Source organism: Fusarium keratoplasticum, chromosome 2, assembly GCF_025433545.1.
Source record: "Fusarium keratoplasticum isolate Fu6.1 chromosome 2, whole genome shotgun sequence".
Taxonomy (NCBI): domain Eukaryota; kingdom Fungi; phylum Ascomycota; class Sordariomycetes; order Hypocreales; family Nectriaceae; genus Fusarium; species Fusarium keratoplasticum.
Genome location: NC_070530.1, coordinates 1,490,936 through 1,512,870, shown reverse-complemented (window position 1 = coordinate 1,512,870; position 21,935 = coordinate 1,490,936). Strand labels below are relative to the sequence as shown.

General features: G+C 54.5%; 8 protein-coding genes across 8 annotated transcripts; 3 read left to right on the top strand and 5 right to left on the bottom strand.

Annotated features, from left to right (window-relative positions):
* Positions 1-88: 88 nt before the first annotated feature.
* Positions 89-2,513, top strand: NCS57_00240700 (uncharacterized protein; the record flags this gene model as incomplete). Its single annotated transcript, XM_053052438.1, has 3 exons — positions 89-650; positions 700-2,416; positions 2,468-2,513. 3 exons carry the CDS (start codon positions 89-91, stop codon positions 2,511-2,513), a joined length of 2,325 nt encoding a protein of 774 aa, XP_052917684.1.
* Positions 2,514-2,852: 339 nt separating this feature from the next.
* On the bottom strand, positions 2,853-3,536 carry NCS57_00240600 (uncharacterized protein; the record flags this gene model as incomplete). The annotated part of the gene is made up of 1 exon (XM_053052437.1): positions 2,853-3,536. One exon carries the CDS (start codon positions 3,534-3,536, stop codon positions 2,853-2,855), a length of 684 nt encoding a protein of 227 aa, XP_052917683.1.
* A 1,491-nt stretch (positions 3,537-5,027) lies between these two features.
* Positions 5,028-7,118, bottom strand: NCS57_00240500 (uncharacterized protein; the record flags this gene model as incomplete). Its single annotated transcript, XM_053052436.1, has 4 exons — positions 5,028-5,115; positions 5,169-5,497; positions 5,557-6,341; positions 6,401-7,118. The coding sequence occupies 4 exons, from the start codon at positions 7,116-7,118 to the stop codon at positions 5,028-5,030; spliced, it is 1,920 nt and encodes a 639-aa protein (XP_052917682.1).
* A 791-nt stretch (positions 7,119-7,909) lies between these two features.
* On the bottom strand, positions 7,910-9,805 carry NCS57_00240400 (uncharacterized protein; the record flags this gene model as incomplete). Its single annotated transcript, XM_053052435.1, has 3 exons — positions 7,910-8,334; positions 8,388-9,162; positions 9,251-9,805. The coding sequence occupies 3 exons, from the start codon at positions 9,803-9,805 to the stop codon at positions 7,910-7,912; spliced, it is 1,755 nt and encodes a 584-aa protein (XP_052917681.1).
* A 682-nt stretch (positions 9,806-10,487) lies between these two features.
* Positions 10,488-12,872, top strand: NCS57_00240300 (uncharacterized protein; the record flags this gene model as incomplete). The annotated part of the gene is made up of 3 exons (XM_053052434.1): positions 10,488-10,675; positions 10,729-12,478; positions 12,537-12,872. The coding sequence occupies 3 exons, from the start codon at positions 10,488-10,490 to the stop codon at positions 12,870-12,872; spliced, it is 2,274 nt and encodes a 757-aa protein (XP_052917680.1).
* A 689-nt stretch (positions 12,873-13,561) lies between these two features.
* Positions 13,562-17,105, bottom strand: NCS57_00240200 (Phospholipase D; the record flags this gene model as incomplete). The annotated part of the gene is made up of 9 exons (XM_053052433.1): positions 13,562-15,403; positions 15,449-15,551; positions 15,601-15,855; positions 15,903-16,002; positions 16,053-16,172; positions 16,220-16,243; positions 16,297-16,561; positions 16,618-16,802; positions 16,865-17,105. The coding sequence occupies 9 exons, from the start codon at positions 17,103-17,105 to the stop codon at positions 13,562-13,564; spliced, it is 3,135 nt and encodes a 1,044-aa protein (XP_052917679.1).
* A 2,334-nt stretch (positions 17,106-19,439) lies between these two features.
* On the top strand, positions 19,440-20,070 carry NCS57_00240100 (N-acetyltransferase domain-containing protein; the record flags this gene model as incomplete). The annotated part of the gene is made up of 2 exons (XM_053052432.1): positions 19,440-19,853; positions 19,924-20,070. The coding sequence occupies 2 exons, from the start codon at positions 19,440-19,442 to the stop codon at positions 20,068-20,070; spliced, it is 561 nt and encodes a 186-aa protein (XP_052917678.1).
* Positions 20,071-20,576: 506 nt separating this feature from the next.
* On the bottom strand, positions 20,577-21,850 carry NCS57_00240000 (Translocation protein SEC62; the record flags this gene model as incomplete). The annotated part of the gene is made up of 3 exons (XM_053052431.1): positions 20,577-20,774; positions 20,828-21,378; positions 21,427-21,850. The coding sequence occupies 3 exons, from the start codon at positions 21,848-21,850 to the stop codon at positions 20,577-20,579; spliced, it is 1,173 nt and encodes a 390-aa protein (XP_052917677.1).
* Between the last annotated feature and the right edge of the window lie 85 nt (positions 21,851-21,935).

Below are 21,935 nucleotides of genomic sequence, written 5' to 3'. Positions count from 1 at the left end.
ACAATTCAATCATTCCGAATTCTTGACATCGATCCCGCAATCATTTTGGTCAACCACAAGAGCTATATCACTTGCTGAACTCAACACCATGACCTATCACAACTGCGTAAAGACGCCCACCAAGAATAACAAGGGAGATCACGTGCGACAAGCCACACCAGAAGATGACCCAGCCCCAGCCACAAGCCCCACGCCACGGTACAGGCTACGCGCGCGGAAGGCTCAACCCTCGTCGACTCCATCGCGACGCAGCAGGAGCAGGCGCGACTCACTTCAAGGGCAGATCGACGACAACGACAACCTTCTCTCGACTCCACAACCACACCAGAACAAGCAGCATCGCTCTCACAGTGTCAACGCAAGCGCAAGCGCAAGGCGATTCCGAAACCGCATAATGTCGAGCACGGCGGGCAAGTGGCGCGAAGAGCAGGTGCTCATCATCTGCCCTGGCAGCCGCAGTACCATGGCTCAGCTGGGGTGCAGTGAGCTGACTCCCCCAGCGCGGCGCATGCCAACGAGGATGTTTAAGGACGGCGACCAGTGGGCGCCGTACCACAGGACGAAGCGCATGACGATGGTAAACGGTGTCGAGGAAGAGGAGTGGGTGGAAGACATGGACGAGGACGAGGGCGCCGTGTACCCAATTGAAGGTATTTGTTGATTTTTCAAGGTGTGGAACGGGTTGCTGATTGCTTGTAGCTGGGCGCATCGTCAACATGAGCGCCTTTCTCGCCTTCCTCGATCATGTACACGGCCTCCTTACGACGACATACCACAACACCCCCATCATGCTGATGGCCTCGCCGCAATGGACGCGCCCCGACTGCGAGACCATTGCCCGATACATCTTTGAGAACACGCGGACGCCTGCTCTCTGCATAATCCATAGCGGCATCGCGACGCAGTATGGCCTCAAGTGGCCCAACATGACTGTGGTGGATATCGGCTACCAAAAGGTGGACGTGACAGCCATCCACGATGGTCGCGTCGTGAACCACATGGATGTTGGAGCTTCCGAAGGCGACAGCGAGATTAGCGGAGGTGAGGTTTTCACCCGCAGCCTGCTCAAGCTGCTGGAGGAAAAGGGATTCAACTACGACATGGCCGAGCAGCTGAAGAAGAGCGCCATCTGCGAGGTGCTACCTTATGTCGCCACCGCCGAAGACCTGATGGAGCTTCCTCAGCAGAACACTGCTGGTTTGAAGCCTGGTGGTAGTGCTCCTAGTACTGGCCAGCAGGCGGCTTCATCAGCGTCCAAGCCTGCAGCAGCCAATGGCGATGAGACCAATGGTAATGGAGACGACGACGGCGTGTTGGATGTGGCAGCCATTGTCACGAGTGGTCAAACCAAGGAGTTCTTGGCCAAAAAGGAGAAGGAGAAGGAGAAGGGCAAGCCTGGTCGGAAGCCCAAGGGCGACAAGGAGGCTGATAACGCAGCTAAGGTGGTGCGTCTACCCAACTCGAAGCGATCGCACAATTCCTTCTCGTACGAGGAAATCATCCAAGAGGAGGTGCCCAAGGAGAGTGTCGAGAAGCAGGCCAATGGTGCGACTGTGCCCGAAGGTGAGAAGAAGGAGGGCGAGACAAACGGAGCTCAACCTCAACCTCAGGGAGATGCCACCACTGCCGCCCCTGCGACAACAGAAGCCCCCAAACCGGCAGAAGGCCAGGAGCAGACACAGTCTTCAGTAGAGCCCAAGCCTGAAGCCAATCCCACACCAGCCCCTCCTGCCAACGAGGTCACTGAGCGTCGACCAAAGCGCATTCAACGAAATGTCGAGGTCGGCCTCGAGCGGTTCAAGTTTGCTCAGCGCCGCGAGATTGACCGCATCGTTTACGCCATCTACCGCACCGTCCAGGGCGTTGACGACATGTACATGCGACCTGCCTGCTGGGACAACCTTGTCTTTGTCGGCAACGGCTCCCGGCTGCGCGGTCTTAGAGAAAACATCTTGCAGACTTTGCAGGCCCGCCACCTCGTCTCACCGTCCACGGCGACCATGTTCACCTCGGAGCTGCCGTCTAACATGGCCACACCGACCGGAACAGGGGCGCAGACGCCCACGGGATCCTTCACCGGCATGCCACACCAGCTCCCTACAAGTGGCGTCAACCCCCTTTTGCAGGCTGCTACGGCTGCCGCCGCGGGTGGCGCCAACAATGCCTTGACTCCCCAGGCCGCCTCCGAGGCCGGCGGCCCTGCCACAGGACACCACTTCCACAGCCAAACTCCGACAAGCATCAAGACGGCTACGCTGCCATCGTATCTTGGTGAATGGACCAAGAACGGCTTCGAGGAGTCCATGTTTCTCGGCGCACAGGTGGCGGCGCGTATCGCTTTCTGCGTTCACTCCAACATGGACGCCCAGACGGTTGAAGCCCAGCGCCTGATGAGCCTGAGCAGAGTTGACTATAAGTAAGTTGCTGCTTTGGAAACCGTGCACGTTCTTTGCTAACATGCTTGCAGTGAGCTTGGCCCCAAGGGCATCCGCACTCACTCGATGCTAGGATAGATAGATTAGGGTCACTCCCCTAGCTAAATTGCTTTTTTTGACAAGATATCCTTTTTAGGGGTTCTCGTTCACATCATCACTTGAGGCTTCAAGATGTGAACATTGGGCTTGAGGAGTTTTTGGGCGAGCGAAAGGGAACATGGAAGATGTAAAAATGAAGAAAAGGGGGTAGGTCTAGTGGATAGCTCCTGGGGGAGCAACAGCCATAATACCATCCATAGATTCAAGCTCGCCTTGTATTGATTGACATCACTACTATATACTGACTAGCTACATTGTTCTCTCGGGTTTAAAGGGGCTGAAGCTGATCCTGACCACGCCTTGATGGGCAGCACTCATCTAGGCAAGATTGAGAGGAAGAGTGACCATTCCAAAACACGATCCAGTAAAAGTGCCAATGTAACGGGGTATACCCGTTGTGAAATAGAAGGCCCCATTGACCTCCCTAGTGTTCTGGGCCGTCGGTTCTGGGATCTTCATTCCGAGGAATCCTGAGCCCACAGGATAAGTGGTCACGGGACCGAAGGGGCCGTTTACCGTAGTCCGCATGGCCGTGGTGAAACGCTGCGGCTGCTGCAGGGATGGAACATTGGAGAAGTCGACGTCGGCCTGGAAGCTGGCGGCCGTGCCCGTGACCTTGACATAGTCAAGACTGGGCTGAGGGCTGTTGTAGGAGCCGGGGAACCCATTCAGGTAACCGTTGGTGACAAAGTTGACGGCCCCGACGCTCGCGCCGGCCCGGAGGACTATGTCGACCGGGTTGTCTCCGTTCTTGTTGCCCGCCTGGCCCGGGATTCCCCACACGATCCACATGGTCCCCGTGGCCGTGCCGACCTGGAAGCTCCCGAACCCGGGATCGCCCTTGAGCGTGACGTAGCACTGGGTGGCATTGATGGTGGGCTGGCCGGCAGCAGCGGCTCGGCGGCCGAGTTCAATAAGGGAGGGATCATCAAAGGGTGATGGAGTGGGCGAGGCCCAGACGGAGCCCAGTAGAGAGGAAAGAAGAAGGAGAGAGGGCCGCATTATGTATGGATAGATCAGTACATAGTCAGAGCCTGTTTAAGAAAAGGGGTCCTTGGCATGCCCAGTCTTGGCCGTTTATATATTCACATATTCAACGATACTGTTATATGTCGGTCAGGACAGGCAGATTACCTTGAAATTTATTGTATCCCGAGGTGACTAGGCACTGGGCGAGACCGTTCTTGGCTTGCTATGGCTTGGACTAAGAGCGGTAGCCTCTGGGGCATGTAATGGAGCATTCACTCCGTCAGTGCCATGACTGGATCTTGTGGCACGAGTTCTTTGCCTGTCTCAAGTGTTAGTACCGTCAATAGCTCTGACAGCAAGCCTGATACAGCAAGCGTAGTCATTGTAGTCTCTCCGTGGCTGGCTCAACATGGTGCCGTGACCCGAGACAGCGGTACGGTGTGTTGAGGTGTTGAAAAGTCTGAAGTTGATATCTTGTAGAACCCCAATCTTGACAACTGGGTTTGCTTAACCATCCAGGAGCTACAGCCCACTTAGATTCCTCTGACGACTAGGCCTTCATTTGGCATTGACCATTCACTACAAGAGAACTTGATCCTGACGGAGCATGCGGTGGCAGTGATACCAGGGGTAACAGCAGCTCGTCAGGCGAGTTCAGCGACAGCGGGATCGTCAAAGGGTGACGGAGCAGGCGCGGCCCAGACGGAGGAGCCCAGGAAGAGAAGGATGTAAGAGAAACGCATGACTGAGGGTTTCTGAACATTGAGTGGTTGTATAGGCAGTAGGTATTAGTAACTGAAAAGTCTTGGCTTTGGAGAGCCAAGACCAGATATGCATATATATGTAGTGTGTGTGTGCCTACCGACTCAACGACACTGCTTAGCAACTACAAAACAGGCAGCTCACTAAAAAGCCATGCCCAATTACAGGAAAGAGAAAACGGCTGAAGATCCATTTCGAGCTGAGGGAGAAGGGCGAGACCGTCTTTGGCTGGCTGTGGCTTGAGCTGAAAGCAATGGATTGTTAGTCTCGAAGATACTAAGGCGGGCTAGAACATATATCTTGTCAGAGATGACATGATGTCTTGGTCCATTTTAAGTACTAGCACCGTTGTTAGCTTAGGGATGAAGGTTAATGTGATTAAACACTCACAATAGTCCTCGCGTGGCTCAATAATATGTGCAGTGACGTGACCCGTACCGGCGGTGTGTGGAAGGAGACAGCATCACGACACAAGTCAATTTCCATTTTGACAGCTAGATTAGATTTGCTTTATTATCCAGGAGCTGTATGACTAACCAAAGGATTGCCTTCTCGCAATGCAAAGGTGCCACGATGCAAACAAATTATTACACACCATTTGACTCAACAATCTTGCAAGGAATGTCTGGGCCCGTCCCTTGTTATCCCTTCCCTTCTCTTGATAGCCCGCAGCGCCAAACTCTTTAACCCATCTCATGCAATGGACCCAGCAAGACCAAGACTAACCAAGTAAGCAAGCACTGGACGCCACTACATCCATCATTAACCAGCAGCATTTCGAAGAGCTGCCTCTTCGGCCGCCTTGTACCAATCGGTCTTCATCAGGTAAATGTACTCGATCGCCGCGACCCTATTGTCCGGTTAGCATCTTCACCTGACTTGGTTCAACTGGGGGAAACTCACGAGAACGTGCCAACAGTGACACCCGCCCACAGTCCATCCAGCTTCCAGCCTAGACCAAAAGCCAGAGTCAGCGAGCAGGGCAACGAGAGAACATAGTACGCAATCAGATTGGCTGGCCCTCCGATCGATTGCTTGCCGATTCCTCGGAGCAGTCCGTGGGCTCCTGCTGCGAGGCCATCAAACACCTGCATCACAGACACAATCGGGATCACAGCTCCTACGAGCTCCACCACATCCTCGTCTTTGGTAAACAGAAGGGGCAGTTTGTATCGGAGGCTGGTGTACAGGGTCAAGTTGAACATGCCGATAATGCAGGCAGCGGCAAACGCCTGAAACTTGTTGTTAGCATCCACTGACATGGGCACCAGCATGGAAAACAGCAACTCACCACTTTAGCAGTCATCTTGGCAGGATCGACAAGCCCGGCTCCGATCAAGTTGGCGATTCGGGTCGAAGCAGCGATCGACATAGGGAATGGAATCTCATACGAGAGCGTTGTGATGGTCGCCAGAACGCTCTGTGCGGCAAGATACTCGGGACCGAACCGACTTGAGCACAACGTGAGGATCTCAAAAGCCAGCCATTCGGCCTCAACCATGATCATACCCGGCAGAGCAAGCCGAATCATGACCCACCAGTTGCTCAGAGCCCTTCGGCTGAAGCCACCCCAGCACTGGCGGCCGTCAATGAAGCGGACATACAGGAACAGGAAGATGGGGAGCAGGTTGTTGCTGATGGCCACGGCCGTGGGAGCGCCAACAAAGCCCCATTCCAACTTCCACACCAACAGCCAGCTCAGGAACACGTTGAACGGCGCTACGATGAGGAGAATGTACGTCGTCGCGCGGAAGAGGCCTTGAGCCTGGGTAAAACGCTTACCGCCCTCAAACAGGATGAAGCCAGGGATGCTGAAAATCATGACCCTGAGGTATTGTCCTGCAAGGCGAGCTGACTCAGGCTCAGGAACTATTTGCGCGATGATGCCCTCAGAAAAGTACCACAGCACGGCGACAGGGACAGCCAGACAGAACAAGAAGCACGTCATGCGCTGAAACTGAAGACCTACAAGATGCTTATGCCCCGACCCGTACGCTTGAGCACACAGCGTATCAAGACTAGTTGCGAGGCCCTGGAACGGGGCCAGACAGCTGATGGCTGCAGACATATTGGCCACTGCAAGAGTTAGTTTGACCGTTACTGCGAGAGACTGCATATGATAGGTAAGCACTTACACGAGACAGCACCAAGTTCCATCTTGCCAATGCGGCCAACGGCAAAGATGCTGGTGACATTGATAGAGTACTGCAGGAGAAACGTGACAATGAGCGGCCCCGAGTATGACACAATCGTCTTGGCCTCTCGCTGCCAAGTCGTCTTGATCCGGTGCTCGGCCACGGCATGCTCCCATGTTTCGTTGAGATGTTCAGGCAGGGCGCCGCCATTCTGGGCCCCCAGGAGAGGTGCCGTTTCATCGGGCGGCTGGACCGTGACAGCGGGCGTCTCTTCATCCTCGCCCTGCGGTACCTTGGTGCTAAAAAGGCGGCGGTAGAGCCTGGGAAAGAAGCCTTGCGATTTGTGCGAGTGCTTTGGTGGAAGAACGTGGTTGTCTCGCAGCAGACTGCGCTCAGCGTTGCGAGACTGCTTTCGCTCCAGAGCCGTCAGGCCTGGCTCGGCAAATGCCTGCGGGTTTAGAATTGGTCGCGAGCCTCCAAAGGCGACGCCGCTTGGTCGACGGTACATGGTCGGTCCCGCGTCAAAGTCAGATACCGAGGCATCGTCAATGGCGTTGTCCTCAAAGTCGTCATCTGAACACTCAGCGATGTCTCGAGCCAGTGACTGCTCCGCCAGAGGCGAGCCAACTCGCCATGATGACGATAAGGCTGGATGCGCTCCGGGGCCATGAGGAGTGCCATACGGCGAGGCTCCGGTGCCCCTGCCGATTGGATCCATGGAACAGCTCGTGCAGCCGTGAGTCCTTGGGATAAGGTGCAGATGTAGCTTCAATCGAGAACAATCAAGTGCTCAAGTCTACGCAACAGATTTCTTCAATGCGCGACGGAAGAGAACGAACGCCACCACCCAAGCCTCAGACGTGGAGAAGAGTGATCAAAAGAGAGTTGTACAAGGTTTCACACTGACGGGACTTCCTCTCTCGAGTCAATCGGCTCTGTAGACAATGATTCGAGGCGTGAAAATGAAGAGATAGAGTCGTAAGATAGAGTCGTAAGGTAGTTGCGGAATGGTAGTCACCAGAGTCGAGCTAAAAAGAGGCGAGATGGATCAACTTGCTTTTCAACGCGGACGGCAGAGCTTTCGGGTTAGTTAGCGTCGACAATGACCCGCCAGCCACAGCACAAAGGGCGTCCGTCAAGTCAAGGTGGAGTCTTTGCTATCTTCGGCCCGGCCAACTGAGTCACTCCTCCGCTGACCAGCATCCATCTCGATTCGGCAAAAGACTTGCACCTTTCGCTACCTGCCGGCATCCCACCCACCTCGGCTGGCGGGGAGTCCGATGCATGCTGCTCAGTGTCTCATGGTTGGTGGATCTCCAACCATGCGGGGGTGGATCGTCGCTCAGGACCGCCTGTGGCCTGTGAGGTGCCCTTCTTCGTTTGTCATTGACGGCTCAGAGGCTGACAATATGAGTTGCTGCAGCTCTGGGCAGCTGCCAAATCTGCTGTACAGTATAATGCCATTGGATCAATCAACCAGTTGCCTAGGGGCCAGATCTTAGCCCCCGTTCATCGTTGCCCCCACGCTCTACCCATCCAATCAGGCTCGCTATGAACCATCGTCGCAACCCACGGTATTTCGTCGCTTCCGTATCGTTGCAACGGCGTGTTGTACGGTATTCGCAGTCCAATTAGTGATCGCTTCTTCTCGCTCTGTTCTTCAGGTCTGGCGTCTGGGACATCGGTTTTGAACGTTCCAACCATGATTGAATCTGTCTCCAGCAGCTCTGGCCAGACCAAAACTCCAATTTCCCAAGATGCAATGCGCATTTCGCCTGTAGGGCGTGCAGCCTCGCCCCAGGCCTGCTTTGAAAGATTGGCCGACGTCATTAGGGCCCAGTCGATGGATGACTTGTTGGATCTGATATACGTCTTGATGTGCGGCGCTGCTCTTTTTCGGCCCCCGTCCTTCACCGTAGCGCTCCCGGGGAGTTCTGTCGTCCATTAGATCCAGTCCCAAATGATTCCTTGTCATAGGTCAACTCACTGGCTCCATTAGGAGAGTCATTTGCCCAGTGATGGAAAATTGGGCCAAGATATTCCAGTTGTTTTGCTTGCTGTGCCGACTGAATCTTTGTGTGGATGGAACCTCCTGATGCATACCCATCCAAAGATCTCCGAATCTCGTCAGCCGTCGGAAACACGACTTTAAACTTAGGTTTTCCAAGGCTAGGGTTCTTGCAACGGGACAAAGGTTCAAAGAGGGTTTTCTTTAGCCAGTCTTCTTTTGCTCCCAGGGTGGCGATCGAGGATATCTGAACAACAATCTCTGATTGCTCTTGGTCTTCGCATGGAACTTGCTGCAGACATCTCTTCAAACCAGCCCAGCCCCATGAAGTATCAGACATATCGTGGATGTTGTGTCTACCAGGTACGCTTGCAACAAGAGCCGCTTTGATGCCGGAAAAGTCGTAATTGACGAGCTCATCAGTCAGGGTCTTGCATGTGATTTTGCGCCTGTCATATGCCCGCAGATAGTTTAGTAGGTCGGTTTTAAAGCGATCCCCACTACCAACGGGATGATCTTCAGGGGAAGAAGTAGTAGTGGCTGGCGCAACCGTCATCTTAGGCAGGAGATGTGATTTCCAGATGCCATTAGTCATGTTGGTCCAGTCTTTGGGGATCATATTGGCGGTGTGAATGATGACCTGCGCAGTGTCGTCATGTCTGAATAGGATCATCATCTTGGAATGATGTGTTCCAAACATTTCTGGCATAGGAGCAATGTGAATCTGAACGTTTTCGAACTCCGCTGCTGCTTGCTAAATGATATTAGCTACTTGGGAGGCGGCTAAACAAGGAGAGGGAGCTCCTGCGATCCGGCCGTGGGTTCGCTCGAGAGCAACGTACCTCAATGGCAATTCGGCCCTCATCCTCGCGCTTCCAAAAGCCATGTACGACGTGTACCTTGACGAGATGTCGTGTATCAGAGTCGAAAGCATCCATCAAAAAGTGGATATCATGGAGGAAGTTGAACTCCCAACATTCTGCAATGAGGGGATCACCAAGCAGGTCTCGCAGGCTCACTGCATCCCTGTTGTCCTCCTCTGGTAAGTCTTGTATCCAGGTCAGCTGCCAGGGAGAGTTAATCGTTGAAACTTCACGTCGCCTCCTTTCAGGAGGACTGATAGGGCGTTGCAGCGATTCGAGGACATGGACCTGAGGGTCATCAACCCTTTGGCGCTTGGCTGGGCGATCCATCTCCCCTTTGAAGATCGAATTCTTGCCTGATTTGATAGACAAATGATTTTTCTGTGCGTAGCAGAAAGTCGTGAAACAGTGAGCTGTTCGCTGTGGAATCCGTGACAAGGTGCTTTTGTTGTGAGCACTCGTGTAAGGTCGGGGAATACAGGTGCCTTGTGTTGCTAGAGAACGAAGTGTAGGGCGTGAAACAAAACCAGGCATAACTCAGACAGAGTCACCGGAGATTTCTTGGGTGTTTGAAAGAGAGAAGAAGAGAAATCCCATGTGTGCCTTTGAGAAGAAGGAAGTCCAGGCATCTACATGTGGTTGGTTGAATCCATCATAGAAGGTAAGCACGGTCCTCTGTCGTGTGCCTGGCTGAGGCAGGTACGCATCACTTATCAAAGGCAAGCCCCGTGTGGCTCAGCAGCCTATGCGCGGACCCCAGTGTGGCGTCGAATTCCGATGGAGAACGTGGTCTCGAACTCCAGATGCGCCTCCTGAATGCCATCCATCCATCCCGTCTCATCCCCTTTGTCTTCTTACGAAGCTTCTCTCTCTATCTTCGCTTTCGCCTCTCATCATCATCTGCTTTTGCGCCTGGCGAGCGCGATTGTGGGCTTGCATTTCTGGTGTTTTTTCTTTCTTCCATATCGCGATAGCTTCAAATATTCCGCGACTGCGACTACCATCGGCCGATACGACCGCCACTAATTACCTACGTACCTATTCCACCACCTTGTCCCTCTCGTCTTGATCATCGCTCCCCCACGCTCCGACGAGCCGACTTCGCCGTTCCCATCTCAACATCCTCTTAGATCGTTTACGCCGTGCGTTCTGATCTGTTTCCTTTAACCGACCGCTGTATACGAGCCTTGCACCGACAAGGTGCGCTTTGCCCGCCATGCGTTTCTCTACCCTTGCGGTGCTCGCAGGGCTGACAGCCTTCGCGCACGCCGAGGAAGATACCAACCCGGTCACGGATCCCACTACTTTCAATGGAGTCTCGGTTCCTCCGCTGCTTGAGTTGTCGCCTACAACTTGGGAGGAGGAGCTGAAGAAGAACAAGTTTCTGATGGTTAAGCACTTCAGGTACTTGGTGCTCCTCAATCATCATCATATAGCGCCTGCTCACTTATTACCAGCCCGTACTGCAAACACTGCACCCACTTTGCCCCGACGTATCAGACCCTGTACGAGTTCTACTACACCTCGAAACCCCAAGCCGCCGGCGTCGATAAGTCCTTCTCAGAATACTACGACTTTAAATTCGCCGTCATCAACTGCGTTGCTTACTATGATCTCTGCATGGATCATAATGTCATGTCATACCCGACTACAATCCTCTATGGAGACGGAAAGGAGATCCACAACATGAGAGGAATCAAGAATATGACTGTGTTGAGTAGTGCGATCGAGAAGGCTCTTGCAGTTCCACACCCGGGTCGAGCTGAGATTCTCGAACTCCCTGAGCCTGGCGACACCGTCTTCCCTAAACCCAAGAATGCTCAGGAAACAACAGAGCTCCCCGATGCTGAGAAGAAGGAACCAGAGAAGGATCCCAAGGCGGCTGAGGAAAAGCCTGTCGGCGAAACCACCGAAAAGCCCCTGGAAAAGGCCGCTGAGAACGCGGCTGAGGAGCCCGCTGGTAAGGCCCCTGGCAGCTCGCTCGACGACATCACCGAGACCCCCAAGGAGGCAGCCAAGGACGAGACGCCGGAAAGCCCCAAGGAGTCCGCTGCCGCTAAGGAAGGCGAGAAGTCGTCGTTTGGCGATGATTGGAAAGTCCCCAGCACTGGCCAGATGCTCAAGAAGACCAAGCCCAAGGACTCAACGCCGAAATACAACCTGGATGGTGTTAGCACCCCCTTGACTCCTGACACCTTCCCTAGACTTGTCACCAACACGAAGGACCCCTGGTTCATCAAGTTTTACGCCCCTTGGTGCTCCCATTGCAAGGCGATGGCCCCTACTTGGGAACAGCTGGCCAAGAAAATGCAGGGAAAGCTCAGCATTGGTGAGGTCAACTGCGAAGCCGATCACAAGCTTTGTAAGGAAATGGGCGTCTCGGCGTTCCCCACCATTCTATTCATGCAGGGCAATGAACGAGCGGAGTATAAGGGCCTTCGCGGTGTTGGTGACTTCGTTGAGTATGCCGAGGGAGCGCTCGAGGTTTCTGGTGGCATCCTTGATGTGGATGCTGCTTCGTTCGCTGAGCTTGAGAAGACCGAGGAGGTCGTCTTTGTTTACTTCTATGACCATGCTACCACAACCGAGGACTTCAAGGCCCTGGAGGCTCTGCCGCTCAACCTCATCGGGCGTGGCAAGATTGTCAAGACGAGCGACCCCGAGCTCTGCTCCAAGTTCAAGATTACGACCTGGCCCAGGCTCTTGGTCTCGAGAGAAGGCCGTGCGACCTACTACACTCCCATCACTCCTGACGAGATGAGAAACGTTGATGAGCTGGTTTCGTGGATGAAGTCGACGTGGCTGCCGCTTGTCCCTGAGATGACTGCCATCAACGCCCGTCAGATCATGAACCACAGGCTCGTCGTGCTCGCCGTCCTTAACCGGGAGGACGAGGGCCGATTCCAGAACTCCATCTTTGAGCTCAAGAACGCGGCCAACGAGTGGATGGACCGTCAAGTTCAGGAGTTCCAGATGGAGCGTAAGAAGCTCCGCGACGCTAAGCAGATGAGGATCGAGGAGGCCGAGGAGCGTGATGACCAGCGTGCTCTCCGTAACGCCAAGGCTATCAAGATCGACATGGATTCTACTCGCCGTAAGGAGGTTGGTTTCGCCTGGGTTGACGGAATCTTCTGGCAAAGGTGGCTTGCCAGCACCTACGGCATTGATGTGAGGGATGGCGATCGTGTCATCATCAACGAGGAAGATGTAAGCATTTCTCTATATCTGACACTTTCGGATAGCATCAGTTACTAACGGCATGCAGCGACACCAGTTCTGGGACACGACTCCCACGGGTAACCACATCATGATCAGCCACACGTCCATCATGGACACTCTGGACAAGATTGTGTATGGACCCAACCCCATCTCTCCCAAGTACACCATCAACTCGTTCGCCAAGTTCTTCTTCGACATCCAGATGAGCTTTGTCGACCGCCCGTTCCTCTCGTGCAGCGTCGTCGTCGCCATCGCGTTCGGCGTGTACTACTGGTTCCGCAACCGCACCCGACGGGCTCGTGGCACCTTTTTCCGCATGGATGATTCATTGGGTCTCAAGGATGGCTTGCTTGGCCAGAACGGCAACGCCAAGTCTGACTAAGGGGTACTGTGAGGGATGACAGCAGTGTGAGATGGGAACCAGGCCGTCAGGATGTGGCTTCTTGGGCCGTTGCCGTGTCCCGAGACATGCGTCCGGGGTTGAGAGTCACGGCAGTGGCCGCAGTCGGGTCGTGTGGCCTGGTGAAAAAGCAAGTAAGGGGTTGATGGACGGGTTCACATTAGTTGGTCGATATTGTCGAATTACGGAGTTTTCTGGGTTTGGTATTTACCTCGCTTGGTACTTGGGATCCCCATGCGTGGCACCCTGTATACTAGTTGATGTGGAAACGCACCGCTTGCATATGTCAGTTACCGTTATGCCATGTTCACTCGCTCGCCCGCTCATTTGTGCGTTGCGTTGCTCGCCTGGCTACACAAGTTGGCCCTTTTCTCTCGTCTCTTTTCTCGGCTGTGCAGTCGTTGATTGATGTGCGTGTTACATGCAGTTCGACGGCCTGGGAGCTTGCATCCGTCGCGGCGGGCCGTGTGGGATAACAGCCTGGAACTTGGCATGGTGCTTGGGTGAAGCCAGAGACGACAATATGGAAGAGTATAGCTAGTGAGAAACAAGGTGGCATTCACTGATATGATCCAGTAAGACACAAAAGTACCGGCGTTAGATGTATCCATCCGCGTCCAATCCACCCATGTGCCACATCCAATCTGCCCTTTCCTCCTCCCTCCAACTATCTAGGTGTAGAGCTCATTAGTGAGATCGTTGAGCGTCAGACCCTCCTTGGCAATATCGTCGACGTCGACAAGGAAGTCGAGAGGCATCTCCACCAGGGTGCCGCGGATGCGCGACAGCCACTGCCTGACCTCGTTGACGCCGCCGGGGAACTCCTCGCGCACGATGTGGCCGTACTCGACCTTGCCCTTCTTGGCCTCCTCCTCGGGCTTCTGGCCCTTCTTGCCGGGGATGATGAAGTGGCTGGCAAAGAACTCGTCATAGTCCTTCCAGGTGCGGACGTGGTCGTTGGGCACGGGGTGGAAGGCCCGGCTAAAGGTCTCGGTGTTGACTCGCGCCGTGTCGGTCCAGAGCTGCTGGAACTTGGGGTGCAGCGGGTCGCGGACCAGGAGGTCGGCCGGGGAGCCCCAGTCGTAGACGTTGGGGTCACGGTCGACGGGAGTCCAGTTCTGGTTGGGCTGATCCCAGCGCTGGTCGGGGATGAGGCCGAGGTGCTTGCGGAAGATGTAGCGCCGGAGAGACGAGGCAAAGCGGGAGGCCGTGTAGGGGCGGCCGTCCATGTAGGACTCGACGGGGGTGGGATCCTCGATGACAACAGCGATCTCGGAGTCGTGAGATCCTAGCTGGGAACGATCGTTCAGGTTGGCTGAGCCGCAGATGACAAGACGATCGTCGACGATGAGCAGCTTGCTGTGGATGTAGAGTTCCTCAGTCACGAAAGCGTTGATCTCATCCTCAGGGTTGCCGTCCCAGCGCAGGTCAGTAACCCTTGGGCCTTGGTCCATGTAGCAAGCACTGATGGTGTCGAGAGTCCTATCCGCAACCTTGTGGGCCTCTTGCTGATATCTGTCGTATCGATCGTGCGAGGGGCGAGAGTGGCCGGACTGCTGCTCGTACGTCGTCGTCTTCTGCTCGTATCTCGAATGCTCAGAGTATCCGCCGCCCTGATACTCTTGGCGCTGTGGTCGACTGTCGTACCTCGACTCTTCGTGTCCTCCCTGGTACCGACCGGGCTCCGGTCTTCCGTCGAACCTTGGGTCCGCGCCGGGGTGACGGTAGTCGTCGCGCTCAGGTCTTCGGCCGTAGCCTTGAGAGTCGGGTCGGCGGCCATAATCGTCATCATGTGGCCTACCGCCATAGGTAGGACTAGAGTACCCTCCTTGGTACTCCTGACGCTGAGGTCTGCCCTCAAACCGAGGATCGGCATTCGGGTGGCTGTATGGATCCCTACCGCCCTGTCTGTTGTCTTGATATCCTCCACGGTAGTCATCATCCCTGGGCCTACCACCGTATCTGGAATCGGAATATCCACCACGATCGTCATTTCGATCATATCTACCACCAGACCTCTCGCTTTGATATCCTCTGGACTCGGATTGATATCCCCTGGATTCGGAGTATCCACGGTTCTCGTCGCCACCACGATAGTCTGAGTCGGGGTAGCCGCCGAGCTCCTGGTCCCTTTCCCTTCTAGCCTCTTCGTATGACACACCGGCGCGGGCCTCCACATCAGCCATGGTTCGAGACGTGTTGATGCGGTCATAGTTGCGGAGGTTGTAGAATCCAATGTACCTGCCAGGGTCACGGATACCGGCCTTGCGGAGTTGCTCGATGATACTGTAGCCACCGCGGCTGATCGAGTTGTACTGGAATTCCATAATGGCGCGAGTTCCCAGTGCCTCCTCGGCCTGCAGGTCGCCGGCGAATGCAGGGACGGCTGGCATGAGCACCCAGACGTGGAAGGGTTGTCCTTCTTGAAAGGCACGAACGATTCGGTCCACGATGGCAGCACCGATCTTGTTCTTAACAGGACGCTGCTTATCATCGGTAGCGGTGATAAAGAACTGACATACTTAGCATAGTCAGAGAAGCAGTATCAAGTATCATACCTGGTTCTCGATATAGACAAAGTGTCTAGCGTTGCGAATGGCATCGGTGTATGCATTGGCGATGGAGTGTTCGACAGGATGGCCAGAAGACCACTCAGAGCAGCTATAACAAGTCAGGCAGGGACAGCAAGAAGGTGTTTTCCTCAGCATACCTTCGAGTCAGCTGAATTCGAGGCATATCGCCATCGCGGGATCGATGTCTACGGTGACGCGGCTCATCATCATCATCTCCAAACGACATGAGCTTGTTCATGCCGCGGCTGAAATGTTCCGTAAAGCCGCCCAGGTAGTCATCGTCCTCTCCAGAGTGCCCACCCCGGTGACCAGAGAAGTTTGACGGTGGTAGCTCAAGCTTGTGATACTTGCCTGGGTTCTTCTTGGCATACTTCTCCTTGAAGATGAAGTTCCTACAGGGGTTAGCAACGGGCTCTATACAGTCAGGTTAGCACCTTACCATCGGTCGACGAAATGATCGACAAGGTTGCTAGTAATGGGTCCGTTCATGCTCAGAGCCACATCAGACCAGCCCATTCTAGAGCTCTTGGTACGGTCAACTATCAAAGGTCAGGACGACACGCTAAGAAACAATGCATGGTTCCCCTACGCTTGTTCTGGTTCCAGTCTTGAACATCGGCAAAGTCATAAACTCGGGCATTGTTGTAGTCCTGTCCAGGGAAGATGATAGCGTCCAAGTCACCAGGATGAGCGTCGGCAATCGGGTGACCTATTGATGTGAGTAACAGAAGCAGGGGTAGCATCCAAATAACTCACTGCTGGTGTCCCATCGTCCGAAACCTGAGGTTGTTGTTAGTAATTGATGAAAATCAGCAGATGGTAATTGCCCATACACATATCAAGTCCACCCATAAAAGCCAGTTTTCCATTGTCAACAACGAGCAACTTCTCGTGGTGTGCCCAGTACAGGACAATGCCGTCTGCAGTACCGTAGACAGCCTTGATGGCATCACCAGAAGCCTTGGCCAGATCCATGTTGGTCAAAGCTTTGAACGACTTGCCCAGCTCCTTGGTGAGATCATAGCCAGTAGGGAGATGGTCAGGGTGCCGGAAAACGCGGATATTGTCGCTGAGTTTCTCCAGAGAGGTTCTCGTATGCTACCAACAGACATGTTAGCATACCTTCACGGCCCGTCGGGCCCGACAGAGCTCACCGCCGAATTCAGAGTGAGGGCTGCCTCAACCTCCTTGTAGACGATGATATAAACCTTGACACCCCGGTCGGCAGCGGCCTTGAGCATGCGGTCCAGGCGGTATTGCTCATTCTTGGCCGGAGGACGACGGAGGTACAGCTCAGGGCTCAGCCACCAGTCGAGGATGAAGATGTTCTCCCGGGCCTCTACCATGCGTCAGATAACCGCTGTTGGATAACTGTAAGTAGAGATGGCTGCTGCGACTCACGCTCAATCGCCTGCGAGACGGCCCAGAAGTAAGAGGCACCGTCGACATACCACTTGGCGTTGCCGCTAGACTCCGGGGCAAAGGACTGGTAGCGGTTGTTGGCGGTCTGCTGGGCGTGATAGCTGTGGCTCCCTCCGCCGTGAGATTCAGAATGCTGCTGCTCTTCCTTGCCGCCAAAGGCGTTCTCAACCTGCTGGCTGAGGCCCTCGACGTGCTCGCCAACCTTTTTGAAGAAGTCCATGTCGTACGACGGGGCACGCGACCTGATGTTCAGAGGCCGAGAGGGATATCAAGAGACGGTTGGTGATGGGGCAAGATGACAGGATAAATGCAACTCGAGCTGTAGCTGACTAGCTTATCCAAAATGCAGGTAATCAAGCAGATGACGAGATGAGGTTGCAGTGGCAGTGACAAGCTGACGCCATGGAACGGCCCGAAGTCAGCGGGTGGAGGAAGATGATGATTCTCGGAAGATGCATGAAGCGGAGAAGCAATGGATCGATCGAATTGACTGGAGCTGAGCTGAGCTGCCATTCATAGACGGACGGGCATCCACATGCCTTTCAGCCCGGCCAGGCCTGACTGAGACTTTCCGCTCAATAACACGCACCCTGAGAGCTTCTGGACCCCGCATCACGGCCTCTACGTATGTAATCTGCAAACAGGGCCAGCTTGAGCCGTGACAGCTGACGAGTAATAAGTGATCGAGTAGGTAGATAGGTAGGTACCTATCCAGAACAGCTTCAACCTCAATTGAAACAGGAATGATGGCTGAACTGTTAGTTGCATCTAAGTTGGTCGCCAAGCATTCGTCACTCACCAACTAGTTCCACTGCCGTCCATGGATCCATAGCCATCCATGTCCACATTTCCATCACCAGCGGCCTCTCGCTTATCGAAAACACCACAACTCGGTCAGGGCAGGTTCTTAAGCATAGGCACTACTTGCTGTACCTAAAAGCCCCGGATTGTCGCGTGCCTGGCCCAGCAAGAGCATCCATGGATCCTGGCTCGAATGCCGGGCCCTGCTCCCGGGTTCATGGAAGCTCGTCCATAGGGCTCCCTCCCCAAGCCTTTCGCCACTTGACGGGATGCAGCACTTAGGCTGCTTGCTGTATACCACCCTCTTTTAAAGACCACCACGGCCCGAGTGAGCAAGGTGACCAGTTAGCCCCTTCTTCACCGACTTTACCTCTCAACAGCCGAGGATGTTGATATCTGAAACCCGTTGTCGTGCATCATCCTCGTCCTGGTAACCGAATCTCGTGGTCCTCTTGCTGCTTCTCCCCAACACTCAACGTGTAGCCGCAGCAGCACCGTCTTACAGGCCAAGCGGCAACGGTGTTTGTACATGGTCGTGTGTAGTTTGGACAAGCGCCGGGTCTTTTCCTGTGGCTCATGGGGGATGTTGGGGACAATGAGCAACTGTATGAGTGCAACTGGTGCCCATCCAACATCGTCTCGTCCCTTGACATGGTCTCAGAGCCCAAGAGACGATCCAGGACACGCACGTCCAAGAAAGCCACACACGTTTCAACAGCTTGCCAACTGCCAGATTCGTAGGTGCGCCATTTATTCCGTGAATCTGCTACGACGGTGGCGTGCAACCCTCTCCCGGTTCCGCTGCCTCGACAGGATTCCACGTTTGAAGGTGTGTGTCGTGCTCGGTTGATGGAGGGCTGCCCTGCGTGTAAAGGTGGTGCAGGACAGCCCAGGGCAGGACAGCGGAGCCGTTGCGGCGGGAGCTAGAGGGTCCCGGCAGGTGCAGTCACCCCCGTCCGCCGGCAACTTGACTCCACCTGGCGAGTCCCCCTTGGGCAGCAGACTCAGGGGCCCGGCGCCGGCGCCGAGACGCTGGAAGGTGCTGGCACTCGCTGTCTTCCAGGGCTCGCCGCAGTGGCTTGCAGGGGCTTGAAAATTCGGATGATTTTTTTCCTGGCGGCTCCATACGAAACCTTGCAAATGGTGGATGGGTTGTGATTCTTCTTCTTCTTGCTGGACGGAGGATTCATCAGTGAATTCATTCATTCCCGTCATTTCTGGACTACTGACGGAGTACCCATTCCGTCGACATTCACCCTTTAACTTCCTGTGCCGATATTCTCCGAACCGTCACCTCTTGATAACACCAGAGTCTCTTCTCTACTCTGCCTCTCCCTCTCCCTCATACTAGCTCTACTTTGCCCAGTCGTTTACCAGTCAATTGAGTTGAGTTTACTCGGCTTCTCCTGGATCTGAGTCTAACCTGGGATGTCTTGGTCTTGGTCCGCTTGATCGGAGAACGAACCAATATCCCCTCATCAATAAGCCTCTAAAATCTTGCCCAGCATCAGCTTCACCAACCATCAACATCGCTCGACCAGCCTCTGCAACTCGCCGTATAATCGCCTTTGGGCAATCGAAACCAGACTTGTTGCGGCCCAAGTTCGAGACAACCACAAGACCTCCCCCCATGTGGGCTATGCATTAACATCCATCTATACCCTTCCTTGACGGCTTATTCACAACTCCCACGTCCGTTACTGCGCAGCTTTTGTTCCAAATACTCTCAACTCATACGAATTACTTGTTCAAAATGTCTGGCGCAGGAACGGTAGCTCTCTTCTCCCCGGGCCAGCACGGCCACTTGATCCCCTATCTCGCCGCCATCCACGCATCCTGCATTACCCATGACCGCACCATCGCCACGTTCCTCCCCCCTCTATCCCACGAGAAACTCCTCGCCTGGTGGAAGGAACGCATCGCAGAGGTTGCCGATGGCAAGCGTCTCATCTTCATCCTCCTCAACGAGTCTGAGCCGGGCTCTCGGCCGAAAGGGTCCGATGTTATGGGCGTTGTTATGCTTGCCATGCCATCCTCCGAGACGGGACCCTTCCGCGGCGTGGTAGAGAAACTTCTCGTCCACAAGACGTTTCGCGGCAGAGGAGGTGCCAGGACTTTGGTTTCCGCTCTCGAAGCTGAGGCGGCGCGGCGCGGCAGGACGGTACTGGTAAGTTGGATCAAGTTAACCCCCTGTGTTGTCGGAAGAAACGTTCTAACCGGATTGGTCTCAAATACAGCTCCTCGATACCGAAGCTGGAAGTGTCGCAGAGGAGGTGTATAGAAAGTTTGGCTACATCGAGCTCGGCCAGATCCCCAGGTATGGTCTGAGTCCAACAGGGGAGCTCAAGGACGGGACGTTCTTTTACAAGCATCTTCAACTGTGAGCCATGATGCTCCTAGGGGCGTTCCTGTGAGAGGAGCTGTAGGCGCGAGGATTGGTTTGTTGCTTGTTTCAATAGGTAGTACTGTAGAGCCTCCAGGAAAGGGGGTCGGAGAGCGAGGCGACTCGATTTTGCTGTTCTCATGGATTCTGGCCGGCGAGGAGCTTTGGTTTGTTTTTAGATCCCGAAAAGAAAAAGAAGGTTTGTGAAATGAGCCTACCATTAGGTCCATGTGTATAGCGAAGCAAATCCATCTTCGATTAACTTGAAGCACAAAAGAATGCGAGTACTCATGTATATAAGCCAGCTTGAGGAGGAAATATCAACGCCAAGTAGGTATCAAGAAACACAGCACCAACGACTATCGGCTGCATTCTCGTATTGACTAATGTCTTATATCGAAGACATCCTGCTCCATTACTACCAATGACTGCACAAATAGCAAGAAATGTTGATACACAATTCCAGAAAACGCCAACCACCCGGGTTCACAACTTTTTGTACAAGATCTACTCGTCGTCCGCCAGCTCCTCGACCTTTGGCGCCTCGTAGTGCCGTTGGTGTACACCAGTCTTGACTTGGGTATCTGTGCCTGTCGTCGTCGCGCTTGTAGGCGCAACTTGTCCTGTAGCAGCAGCGAAGGCAGGGTTGGGGCTGGTTCCGGGAGCAGCTGCCGCCGACTTCTTCTTCTTCTTCTTCTTTTCCGTCTGTGGTCAAGTTAGCATTCCTCTAGTTTCACCTCCACTAGACCTCTACTGACCTCATGCCAAGCCCACACAGGCTTGAAACTGTCCACAAACGAGACGTCTTCCCAAAGGTTGGGGAAGAGCCACAGACCGGGAGGTGTGGTGAAATAGGTAATGCAGAATAGAATAACACGGAAGATCGCCATCACAAAGAACAAACCGAGCAGTCCCAGCAAACCCCAGCTGAGGTAGTAGACGCCCTGGCGAAGTACCAACGGCCAAAGAGGGTACAGGACGATAGCGAAAATGGCGAGAAGAGCCAGACCAGCGTAAATTTGGCGCTTGATCTGACTACCCTCCCATAGCCAAACGTAGTACATGTCGTCTTTGGCCTCTTGCTGCTGCTCGATCTTGACAGTCCACTGACCCTTGACACGCTTGGGCTTCTTGCCGTTAGGACCAGCCTGGGGTTCAATCTTGGAGACTCGCAGGGCGAGCATGCTCAGGGGGAGCAGCTTGAAGGTGTTCTCGAGAGAAGCTCGGTCGGTGATTTCAGGCAGAAGGGGGTTCTTCTTCCGGGCCTTCTCGTACGCGGGGGACTGCAGGGCTCGGAGCGCTCGCTTGACTGTGCAGTTTTAGTATGTGAATAGCTTCATGCGCCGAGCCAACCTACCTCGAAACATGTCCTTGCGCTCGCCATTCAAGATGACAGTTCGAAGCTTGAGCTCCTGGCCTCGGAGGAACTTGGCGAGAGCGATGGCCTTGGGGTTGGGAGGTCCAGGAGTGATAGGCTGGGGGCGACCCTGTTGTGGGTGAGAGTGGCCGTGGCCGTGGTCATGGTCATGGTCGTGATCATGGTTGCAATCGGGGCCGTGAGTGTGGCCTCCTTGCTGTGCCTGTTGCTGGGCGCGCATTCGCATCTGCTCCTGCGCCTGCCTCTTGATGTGCTCAATGAACTCGGGCACAGTCATGCCGGCCTTCTCGGCGTCGATGGCGAGTTGGCGCTGCATGGCCTGGATCTGCTCGGGCGTCGGTCGCTGGCCAGGCATGGGCATGGGAATCTGGCCCGGCCCGGGCTGAGGAGGTGGAGAGGACATTGTGCAAGGTGTTCAATAAAAAGAGTGTAGAGAAGAGTTAGAAAAAGAGGAAAACGAACAAGCACGGTGGTGAATTAGAGAGATG